This window comes from Pocillopora damicornis, chromosome 14 (assembly GCF_964200805.1).
Source record: "Pocillopora damicornis chromosome 14, jaPocDami1.2, whole genome shotgun sequence".
Lineage (NCBI taxonomy): Eukaryota > Metazoa > Cnidaria > Anthozoa > Scleractinia > Pocilloporidae > Pocillopora > Pocillopora damicornis.
Window position 1 is genome coordinate 6,070,745 of NC_142683.1, and position 12,157 is coordinate 6,082,901.

The 12,157-nt window shown below is 37.1% G+C and overlaps 1 protein-coding gene across 4 annotated transcripts; it reads left to right on the plus strand.

The window, feature by feature from the left end:
* The first annotated feature begins 1,864 nt into the window (after positions 1-1,864).
* Positions 1,865-10,534, plus strand: LOC149034180 (uncharacterized). Of its 4 annotated transcripts, none has more exons than XM_089193151.1 (5): positions 1,865-5,694; positions 6,335-6,380; positions 8,354-8,519; positions 8,731-8,861; positions 9,269-10,534. In XM_089193151.1, the coding sequence occupies exons 3-5, from the start codon at positions 8,354-8,356 to the stop codon at positions 9,464-9,466; spliced, it is 495 nt and encodes a 164-aa protein (XP_089049277.1). In that variant the 5' UTR covers positions 1,865-5,694; positions 6,335-6,380; the 3' UTR covers positions 9,467-10,534. The 4 variants fall into 4 exon arrangements, with proteins under 4 accessions (XP_089049277.1, XP_089049276.1, XP_089049275.1 ...); XM_089193150.1 differs by lacking the exon at positions 6,335-6,380 and having other exon boundaries at positions 1,865-2,977; positions 5,552-5,710; XM_089193149.1 differs by lacking the exon at positions 6,335-6,380 and having other exon boundaries at positions 1,865-1,891; positions 5,552-5,710.
* Positions 10,535-12,157: the final 1,623 nt, after the last annotated feature.

The following is a 12,157-nucleotide window of genomic DNA, read 5'->3' on the forward strand; positions in this document are numbered from 1 at the left end:
GCATAAACTCTCAGAATGTATCGTTAAGCGAACATGTCGGGGCAGGTTTCGTTATCTCAACCTGCATCAACTTTTGGAGGTCGAAAACGATTAAAAACAATATTAATTGTGATGATAAGTGTTCTCCGTATCTTGGGCCTTGCGTTAATCGTGTTTTGTAGAATCAGGCTCACTTAATCCTTTTGCAAAACACCAAATCTACCATCTAGCTGGATCTAGAAAAGTTGGTATAGTAAGAGTGGTCTTTCGTTCGGTTTTTTTGGTACTATGTTGCCCGGTGAAGCCTAACGAATAATTATATTTATGCCCTCGGCTTTGAAGCACCATTGTAAACAAATGTTCGTTATTCCAAACGCAGAAGGTGATTAGTTATTGTTTGGCGTCACTTCCGTTGATATTCAACTGCGAACGAACACCTCTGCATTTGTCCGCATAAAGTGATTAACAGTTTGTGAATTCATACGATTATATCTGGGTTGAAGGAAGGAAAGCGTCAATGTACAGCGAGTAATGCACACAATATTTGCAGTCATGATGACTACAAAACTCTAGAACGAATGAATCATTCAGCGACAAAAATAGCATCAAAATTGTCAGAGAGCATGCAAAAAGCCTCGCAATGCATCATTAATGTCGGAGCATGTTTCGTTATCCAGGGCCTGATGTCATAGAAAAACAAAACCTGCATCAACTATTGGAGGTCGAAAATGACCAAAAAGAATATCGTAAATCGTAATGATACTCCTCGCAACTCTTCTTTGGCTGGTTATTTTGGCTGAGATCTCAAAATGTTTCAAAACTGTGAACAAGATTCATCGCTCCGATGCTCCAGATAAAAAAAGTTAATTCTACCATACATACTTCCTTATTAAAACCGCTTGATCCCTCATGTGGAAGCCTAATATCTTACAGCCAAGAACAGCCAAGAACATGCCGTGGTTCTTATCACAAATTTATTAAGCCTCTTCAGTGCTGTGTGGACGGCCATACATAACAAAATATATCGCAAACCGAAGAGCAAATTTTTTAAGTCATAAAAACAATTACGGGCAAAATGAATCATTTTGCGATAGAAATAGCACCTGGGGGGATAAACAAAGCCAAGAGCTTATTTTCATGATAGAAATATTTGCCATTTTTGGCAGCCTCACTTTCAATAATAATTCAAATACAATGTTTTTCTTCTAACTACATGAACAACCACAAGTTATTGAGCTTCAAAGTATGTATAGCATTTTAAGGAAGCATTTCACTAAGCCATCATATCTGACAGTTTTCTTCTCCTTGCTTAGCTAAGCTAATTGTCCAAACTTAAACACCAACTTATTGATAAGCTATTGCAAGAATTTAGTAGAATATTTTCAAGTCTCAAACAGCATTCAGCATCATTCCAAAAGTGCTCCTGTTAGATGGCTCAAAAGAAACGTTGCAAAAGAAAGAAGAAGTTGGAGTGTCCTAACGTGGTTATTAATACAATTTCCCAATTTCTAATGCAGTATAAACTTACTTACACATGTAATTAAAAGAAAACGAAAAAAGACTGAAGAGCAAAACCTTTAATGTCGTGACTTTGGTAACTACTGACAGGGGTTCTAATCAATGACAGGAGTAAGATTAAAAACACAGACGCCAGGAGGGCATTCACAAACCCAAGACCACATTCTTGATTATAGCAGTTTTTGTTCAAGTTACTAAAAACGGCCTATCCTAGTAGCCCTTTCCCTTCCCCCAGGATACCTGGCTCTCACGCCACTTGTTTATGCAACGATAGATCCAATAAGTGCAATCTTAAGACAAAAGAAAAAGGAGAGGCTAGTCATATGACTGATAGACTTTATTTCACCTCGGTTTGTGTCGTGTCAGCGAGAACAACAAGTACGTAAACTTCAAGGTAAGTACAGCGTTAAATCATTGTATTATTTTCGCTTTGAGCTGGGAGAACTGAAGCTATACCGGATCGCTTTAGTGGCCGTCGATAGCTAATTTCAAATGACGAATATCACAGTTTTGGGATGACCAAATTTGTGACATTAACGTTGTAAAAACTTCCTTTGCTTTTCTTTTAAAATGTTTCCGGGGACTGATCTACTCGTTAGTTCCCACCTCGTTTCAAATGGCCTGATGTAATAATCACTTTGAATATGAAATTTAAATCTTCTTCCGCCGTTTGCAAATACAAAGATTCTTGATAGATTAGAGCTACTTGACTCAAGTCAGAAAGTTTTCTTGCATTCTTAAAGATTCAACGTAACGATAACAATGAAAACTCGCATATCCGGTGGAAAGATATTTCTTTTTACGGTTCGTCTTCTGTTCGGGTTTGACCATTTCCGCATTTGTCCACATAAAGTGATTACATGGTTTATGAATACATATGATAATATCTGAGCTAAAATAAGGAAGGCATTCTACAAACTTTCACAAACCTCAGTTGGGATACCGCTCATACCCTAAAGTGTATTCAATTTTTCTCCCCCATGGTAATACTTAAATTATTTTCAACATCATTCGAAGCCATTCCCACTCTAATGTGACCGCTTTTAAAATGACACGCCGAGATAACCTGACAAATTACGCGTCCTAGGGGGGTCACTATCGGGGGTCCCGACTTGTCAATGTTGTGCGCACTATTCATGATAAACGCAAAAGAAAGACCAAATCTAATAAAGAAAACTAATTGCACACATTATAATTATATACTCAGACCGAATGTTTCATTAAGCGATTGAAATAGCATCAAAAAGGGCCAGAAGACATGCATAAACTCTCAGAACGCATCGTTAAGCGAACATGTCGGAGCAGGTTTCGTTATCTTAACCTGCATCAACTTTTGGAGGTCGAAAACGATTAAAAACAGTATAAATTGTCATGATGCTCCTCTCGCCTCTTCTTTGCCTCTTTATTTTAGTTGAAACCAAAAAACTGTTAAAAACTTGGAACGAAATTTATTACTCCGACGCTTCAATCGAAAAAAAAGGTAATATTTCAAACGTATTATTTGACAGTTAAGCAAGTTGATTGTCCTGTTGTGGTTGTTATCACAAATCTGTTAATTAGATATGCTAATCAGTGACAAACGTAGTATTACCGGGAGGCATTCACATTCCGACGAAACAATACGAACACAATTGCCTTATCTACTCCTCATCTTTAGACAAACATGATGGCTGTGATATTTTTAGAAAGAGATACAAGTGAATAAGAAAAGCCTGTAAAATTTACAGTCGAACATTTATATATAACTATTGAAAGATATACTAATCAGGGACAGAAATAGGATTAAAAACTCTCTCACCAGGAGACATTCGCATTTCGACAAACGACTTCAAATACAATTGCCTAAAAAGACTCAAGAGAAAAACCTTGTATTAATGTCAATATCTGTGCAAATGTGCACCCACCCATCCCCCAAACCAACAGCAGTCAACTAATAACAAATTAGGCAAAATGTTGGGTTAGGGGAGGAGTAGGTGTACATTAGCTGATCAGAACTGAACTGAGACAGATCCAAAACCTCTAAACACGTGACTCTTAAACTTATGACAGAAATACTAATCAGTTTTAGAAATAAGCTTTAAATCGCCTGAACATATACACGAAAAGAAAAACATTTTTTTTTCTATATCATTATGTTCAGAATACTCCAAATATAAGCTCTAACACAAATTTAATTATCGTCATTACTAACCCTCATCATCACACAAGCACAAACGAGCCTATCTTGTACATCCTTTCCCTTCCCCCAAGTCTTCGTTTAGTGTGGTAAGCTCGAGAGTAAGAAGGGGAACTAAAGAATAATTCTATTTATGCACTAGGCTTTGAGGTGCCACGGAAAACAAATGTTCGTTAGTCCAAAGGCAGATGGTGATTAGTTAAAGTTTGTGTTCACAAGGGACACACAGCGTAGAGTATTTTGCAGTTGAGTGTGCAATGATTTGTATCGCAACCTAAATTGGATGTAAAAATGTCATAACCTTCAAATTCAGGCACATAATGCAATGACGGCGACCTCGTAAATCCGCTGAGGAAACAAAAAGGATGCGAAGTTATTTGATTGTTTTAGCGCTCGAGCCAACATTATGCCGCTGTTTGCAAATATAACGATTCCTGATAGATAAAAGCTACTTTGCTTAAGTCAGAAAGCTTTGTAGCATTCTTGATGATGCTGTGAGTATGATCATAGCAAATGAATTCACATAGCCGATGGAAGCCATTTACGTTTATCATGGCTCATTTCCGTTGCTATTCAACTGCGAAGGAAAAACACTGCATTTGTCCGCACATAGTGATTCATGGTTTGTGAATACATAGGATTACATCTGGGTTGAAGGAAGGAAAGTGTCAATCCTCAACGAGTGATGCACGCAATATTTGCAGCATGATGACTACCAAAACTCCAGACAGAATGAATCATTCAGCGATAGAAAGAGTATTACAATTTTTAGAGAGCATGTACAAAACCTCTTAACGCATCGTTAAGCAGACATGTCGGGGCATGTTTCATTATCCAAGGCCTGAAGTTTTGGAAGATATAACCTGCATCAACTATCGCAACGACTAATAAGGAATAGTATAAATCATGATGATCCTCCTCCCAACTCTTCTTTGGCGGTTGTTTCAGTTGAGGTCTCAAAATGTTTCAAAACTGTAAAAAAGAGTCATCGCTCCGATGATCCAGCTCAAGAGAAGTTAATTCTACAAAACATACTTCCTTATTGGAACCCCTTGACTCCTCTTTGGAAGTCTAGCTAATATTTAACACCAGGAGCATCGTTTGTCGTATCGTGGTTCTTATCACAAATTTATTAAGACTCTTCAGTGCTGTGTGGACGGCCATACATAACAAAATGTATTGCAAACCGAGGAACAAACTTTCGAGTCATAAAAACACAAATATGGACAAAATGAATACTTTGGTGATGGAAATAGGATCAAAAGCGCCAGGGGGCAGAAACAAAGTCAAGAGCACATTTAAATGATAGAAACATTTGCCGTTTTCGGCAGCAAAAACGTAAACAACCACAAGTTATTAAGCTCTAACGCATAAAGAGCATTTTAAGGCAGCATTGCACCAAGCTACCATATCTGATATGTTTCCTCCTTGTTTAATTAAACTCAGTTGTCCAAACTTAAACATAAAACCAATGATAAGCTATTGCAATGATCTAGTAGAATATTTTCAAGTCTCAAACTGAATTCGGCATCATTCGAATTCCAACACCGCTTCTGTTGGACGGCTCAGAAGAAACGTTGCAAAAGAAAGAAGAAGTTGAATTGTCTTAATGTGATTATGGATACAATTTCCCAATTTCCAAAGCAGTATAAACTTGCTTACACATACAATCAAAAAAAACAAAAAAAACAAAAAAAGACTGAAGAGCAAAACCTTTAAAGTCGTGACTTTGGTAACTACTGACAGAGATTCTGATCATTAACAGGAATAAGACTAAAAACACAGACGCTAGGGGGCATTCACAAACCCACGACCACATTCTTGATTATAGCGATTTTTGTTCAAGTTACTAAAAAAAGGTCCTTTCCCTTCCCCCAGGCGACCTGGTTCTCACGCCAATTGTTTATGCAACAGTAGATCCAATGAGTGCCATCTTAGGACAAAAGAAAAGGGAGAGGCAAGCCATCTGACTGATAAACTTTACTTCACCTCAGTCTGTGTCGTATCTGCGAGAGCAACAAGTAAGTAAACTTCAAGGTAGGTACAGCGTTAAATCATCGTGTTATTTTCACTTTGAGCCGGGAGAAGTGAAGCTATACCGGGTCGTTTCAGTGGCCGTCGATGACTAATTTCAAATGACGAATATCAGAGTTTTAGGATGACCAAATTTGTGAAATTAACTTTGTAACAACTTCCTTTGCTATTCTTTTATAATGTTTCAGGGGACTGACTTACTAGTTAGTTCCCACTTAGTTTCAAATGGTCTGATCCAATAATCAATTTGAATATGAAATTTAAATCTTTATTCTTCCGCCGTTTGCAATTATAACGGTTCTTGATAGATTAGAGCTACTTGAGTCAAGTCAGAAAGTTTTATAGTATTCTTGAAGATGCACCATAACGATAACAACGAAAACTCGCATATCTGATGGCAAGATATTTTCCTTTTAGGGCTTATCTACATTTCTTGTTCGACAATTTTCGCATTTGTCCACATACACTGATTACATGGTTTGTGAATACATATGATTATAAGTGGGCTGAAATAATAGGGCATTTTACAAAATTTTATAAGCCTCAGATGGGATACCGCTCATACCTTAAAGTGGGTTTAATTTTCTTCCTCATTCTGATACTTTAATTATTTTCAACATCATTCAGTTCGAAGCCATTCCCACCCTCATGTGACGGCTTTTAAAACGACACGGTAAGATAACCTAACAAATGGCGCGTCCTAGCGACGTTTTTAATATTACTTTCTGACTTTTCGATGTTGTGTGCACCGTTTATGATAAACGCAAAAGAAAGACCAAATCTAATAAAGAAAAATAATTGCAAACATTATAACTATTAGAGACCGAATGTTTCATTGAGCGATTGAAATAGCATCAAAAAGCGCCAGAGTACGTGCATAAACTCTCAGAACGCATCGTTAAGCGAACATGTCGGGGCAGGTTTCGTTGTCTTAATCTACATCAACTTTTGGAGGTCGAAAACGATTAAAAACAGTATTAAGTAAGTAACAGTAACAGGATTTTGGTTCTTCAAAAGCATGTGTTTCCTCGTTGTGTAAGTAAATAGACCTTTATTTTCAGAAGTTCAAAAATTAATGACCTGAGCGAAGCATTTGTTTCCCTTCACCAGTAGTTAAAGGGAAATGAAGCGAATAATTTAATCATTTCAGAAAGCAGTTCATCGTTATGGCCTTTTTGGCGTTTGAAATTTTAATTTCGCAATCAAAAATATTAAAATGTAAAATTTTAAGACTCCAATACTACTTAAAGAGACGAAAAGATAAGGATCCCTTTAAAATAATGGTATATGTACGGAAACACTTTCACCTGAACGGCCATGAAATAATGAAGTCAAGTCAATGAGGTGACGGTATTGACGAGTTACCTTCCTGTGCATGTACTTTCTCAGTTCCACCATCGACGAATTATGGCAGCAGAGGACTCATACGGATAAAATTGAGTTTGCTGCAAGTTTCTGTTGTTTTTTTTTTTGTTTTTTTGTTTTAGTCTTGCTTAATCCTTTAGCAAAACACCAAGCGTTACACACAGATCTATCTAGGGAAGCTCGAATATATTATATCAAATACACATTTGACTCGAATTCAGTGTGCTCATCCACTATTGCCCGATGCAGCTTGACGGAAGATTTACCTGGCTGACACAGTTACACTGACATTAACATCTTAGTATAGTTGAATACCGCAAGCATGTCTGGATGTTTTTGAGTATCTAAGGCCTGACGTCAATCATTAAACTGCTTAGCTTTACTTTTCGGAGGGACTGAAATGGTTTATGTACGGAAACCCTTTCACCTGAACGGCTATGAAATAGTGAAGTCATGTCAATGAAGAGATGATATTGACGATTTAGCGTCTCAGTTCCGCCATTGACGAATTATGGCAGCAGAGAAATCAAACGGATGAAACTGAGTTTCTATTCGTCAATCTCTTAGATCTCTTTGAAAATATCGTAAGTTTTGGGCTTTAGAGAGTCGTGGCCTTTTGACATACTTGTTTGCTGCGAGTTTTTTTTTTTCTTTTTTTGTCGTAGTATTGATTAATCCTTTAGTAAAACACCAAGCGCTACCCGCAGATCTATCTAAGGAACCTCGAATATAATAGATGTTTCTTTCAGTGTTTTGTACACTATTGCTCGATGCAGCTTGACGGAAAATTTACCTACCTGACACTTACACTGACATTTACAGCTTACCCATCTTCGAAGTGCAATCATATATACGAATGTTCGAAAGTCTAACCGCAGCTGCTGATATGTAATCGTCTGTAATCATAGGAGTCACAGGACAGAGCAGTCAGTAGAAAAAATGCCGAGGATGCATTCATTTCTGTTCCTGGGCTAAATTGGGTTAGAAAGTGTTTTGGCCTTAAAAAGCCTAGAACAATGATGGCGGATTCACACAACCAACTAGTCGATCCTAATCAGATTGTTCTCCTGCATTTTTTCCGTTCGACTGGCAAAGACGACCCTCCGATATAATTTACTTCACATGTACACAGTAAATGCATCATTGTGAGCGACCCTTGAGCAAGATATTTCTCATCTTCGGCAGTGTTATGTGCTGTGCGTCCTAATTAACTCAGCAAATATTAAATTTGCTGTCATTAGGCTGCTAGGAACCGTTTTAATGAGGTGATCTTTTTGATAGATGGGCTGTGGATCCAGTCTATTTTTATCCTCTCCGTCCAAGGACACTACCTATCGACTATGGAGCCCAGTAAGCCAAGAGGGTGACGGTATTATGAAGAGGCATCTCACTGATAACATATTTGAAGTGAAGTGCGATGGAACTTTTCAGGAGTCTGATGCAAACAGTAAGTACACTGTCATGTTATTTCATGGCATAAACAGGTTGCAGGTTAACCAGCGATAAAACATTTCCTTTAATGGAGATTAGATTAGATTTTGGGACTCTTGGAGGCAACAGTTATCTATCAAGGAGAATGTTATTTAGACCTATGGTCGCCTTCGTAGTTATTGCCCGCCGAACTTTAAAAGTTTCGCTTTCCGACATTCTGATCATAGCTAAAATGACAACCAAGGAAAAACCGCAGGGGCCCAGCAATCCCCATTGTTTTGCCCTCTTGTTCAAAGATGCAGAAGTAGATAAACAATACGCAATGAAAGGTAATAAAGATGGAACAGTCACAATCGAGGTAAGAAACTGCATCATTTTGCTAATCTAGGGCTTATACATTCATTTGTGAATCAGTTCTGTCATTCATCCATTTATTCCCAAGCCCGTTTACCTCCTAATCCATTGTTTCATTTGCCTATACACTCGTTAATCAGCTCCTTATTTTAACTTTCCACTTGTTCTCTTTGTTTATCTTACACGCAGTTGCCACTTAATTATCCATTAAATTTTTGTGTTTGAGGCAACTGAAGCAAAAAATTTCCTTTTTATTGATGTCAAAAGTCTTATGAACAATCGATTAGGTAGGTTGAACAATCTAACATTAAGGTGAATTGTCTATACCCCACTCTTGCAATGGGAGACTACAATTTATAAAATGCCTGTAGTTAAGATTATCTCTAATTCAACGCTATCTTCTATTTCAAGGAACCGAAAAGGGCTGATAACAAGAGCTATGTTTTTCAGTTCATGGGCCTCGGGGGCTTCACGATGCTGAAACACTTTGAAAGCAAACTCTACCTGGGATGTGACCGCCGTGGCACTGTAACTCTGGTTGAAAATGCAGATCGTTTGTACCCGAATCCTCAAACTGTTTTCATTCTTAACAAAGTTGGTTCAGGTTAAAAGACCACTGAATAATGCTCTTTTTTTATCCGAGTGAAGTAAGCTTCTAGGTATTTCGTTTTGTTGGAGACGGTGTTCTAAATTCCAACATGTAAGGCTAAGAGATGCATATTGCGTAACAGATAGATATCTGATATTCACTTTAATGAAGAGCCACGAGTTGACCAGCTCATTTTGTCTTGCTTTTATCGATTTCATTTTTCGTTGTTTTCTTCATGATATATCCATTTTTATTACATCCATTTTGAGATCACTGGTGGTCCCTGTAATCTGATTGGCTCTAATTGGTGCGATTTATTCACGAATCGCACAATTTTTTGCTTTAAATCACATCTTTTCCCCAGCCAATGAGGAGGCTACACTAAAAACAAAACAACCTATCAGATTTCAAGGCTTGTTTAAGGTAACCAATAAAATTGCAGGAAATGAAAGACAAAGAGTATCATGTGGCAAATTTTGCAAATTTTTGATTCCAAAACTCTTGTTTTTGAATTGAAGATGAATTTAATTTCACACCGGCTCAGTACTGCATCAATAAAATATTTGAACTGACCAAGTCCTGTATTTGGGCGATGTAATAAAGTGGTAATTGAACCTTGTGTCGTGCAATTTTGTTCTGAAATCATACTTGTGATTTCAAATTGAACTCGCGCTCCACGCTCGTTCAATTTTGAAATCACGCGTATGATTTCAGCCCAAATTGCACACCACTCAGTTCAATTATCATTATAAATCATAGAATTTTATAATCATTTAAACGTGCAAATATTTTTTAAGAGATCCAGCCCTTAAAACTAATTGAATCTAAGAACCAGTGTAATATAATTCAATTCGTCACTTGTTTTCTCATTCTAGGTTAATATGTTATCTATTTCATACAACTAATTGTGACGAGATTCCTATTCATGGAACAAAGGACCCACCTTGGTTTGGCTTGCTCTCAACACGTGCTTTTTTGGCTCAGATTTTAATGACGTCCGGCTGTGGTATCTAAAAAAGTACGGACTGAAGTGGCAGTTAACTTTTAAAAGTCCAATCTTTTCTCATTAAAGTATACTTATAACCCTCCGCTCGGATAATGATTAGCTGAAAACAAACTTTTAAAGACCGTCATTAGAGATTTTTTCAAAGTCGCCTCTTTCAATATAGGAAACACAACCGCCCGCTATTATACAGAACTTAAATACGCATAAGTACTTTTAGTCTGAGGCTAACGTTTCTCGCGGTACTATTTTCTGTGACGTGCTTATATGCAGATTTTTCTCAATTCTACCGCAATTATTCGAAAGTGGAAAGCAATGGTCCCAGCATTTTTGGCAATTATCAGAGTGAAAAACCTCCAGATGTTTCAAAAGACTGAGCACGATTCCTGTACTGTGATGAGATACGCAAGTTCGGTAATTATTTATTCCTTTGTACAAATCATGGGAATCGTACACTTTTTGAAACATACGTGACTTCATTCGGACGAAACGTTTCAAGCGCATTCCTCCATACTTGTCCATAAAACAAAATACCAAAAAAGAAAAAAAATTGGTCAAGCTTAAAGCTTTAAATCCAGTTGGTTGATTTTAATTCCCTTAAATCTAATAGAATCCCTTACTGGCAGCTGAGAGCTTTGATTACTAAAGTTTAGGTACTTATGTTATCGGACAAATCGATTTTTGTTTTATAACCCACTAAGCTAAGGTACATATATTCTCTCCGTGCCAATACCGCTTCATTCAAAATTCATGCATCGGGAAAAAATAACAAAAACAAAAACAAATTAAGAAAAGCTTCACGAAGTACCCCCAAAGATTAAACGGGATCGATTAGGAAGGGTCAAGATAGAAATGTGATCCGGAAGATGAGGGCATTTAACTTTTTCAGGCCTGGTTAGGAAGATCCTTGCTTGTACAGATTCCTATCCTGTCAAATTCTCACACCTTTTTAGCCATATAATAAGTCAAAATTTCATTTCGAATGGATATCTGTATATGAAAGAAGGCTGCCATCAAAAGCTTGAGCCCGTGTCAGTTTACAAATGCCGTGCAAATATTGCATTATATAATTTAATGTCGTCTCTGAAGCATTTTCCCACACGGAATTCTTAACAAATTATTTCAGTTATTGACAAGCCTTATAGTAGTTTTTTTTTAATTCAAAATTTTCCTTTTTTTTATGTCAACTTGTGTTTGCACGTAGTGAACAAGCTAAAGTTACCGTTTTAAAGAATACCATACCTTTCCAGAATAATGAAAGTAAGCATATCATGGACTCTTGTACAGTTGAACCCCTTCACAATGGCTACCTAGACCCTACTATACACTACCTTGGGTCCCTGTGGTGACGGCCATAGTCTCCGATTCGTTTGAGGGTTTTGTTGCTAAGGAGTATCTTCACGCGGCTCTTTCATTAACCTTTCCATGCAATTTATGTTACATTCACTTGTCTTTTCCGTAATCTCTCGAATCTTTGTTACTCCTCTCAGTCCAGGTACCAACTATGCAGGAAAGGAATCGTCTCAGTTATAAATTAAACATTTAAACCTTTTTCTATTCAATACATTCAATACTTTAAAGCCAGCAAGAAATTGATATAGCATTAAAATAACAAAACAAAAAAAAATTTCCAAAATCAAACTTTATTTAATAATCTAAACCTCGCTTCATTACAACAAAGGGTCTATATTGCACTTGGTTTTCTTAG

Coding starts and splice junctions, on each gene's coding strand:
- LOC149034180 (XM_089193151.1), top strand. CDS start 8,354: ATGGGCTGTGGATCCAGTCTATTTTTATCCTCTCCGTCCAAGGACACT. Junction 8,520..8,730: donor TCAGGAGTCTGATGCAAACA/GTAAGTACACTG, acceptor TTCTGATCATAG/CTAAAATGACAACCAAGGAA. Junction 8,862..9,268: donor ATGGAACAGTCACAATCGAG/GTAAGAAACTGC, acceptor TTCTATTTCAAG/GAACCGAAAAGGGCTGATAA.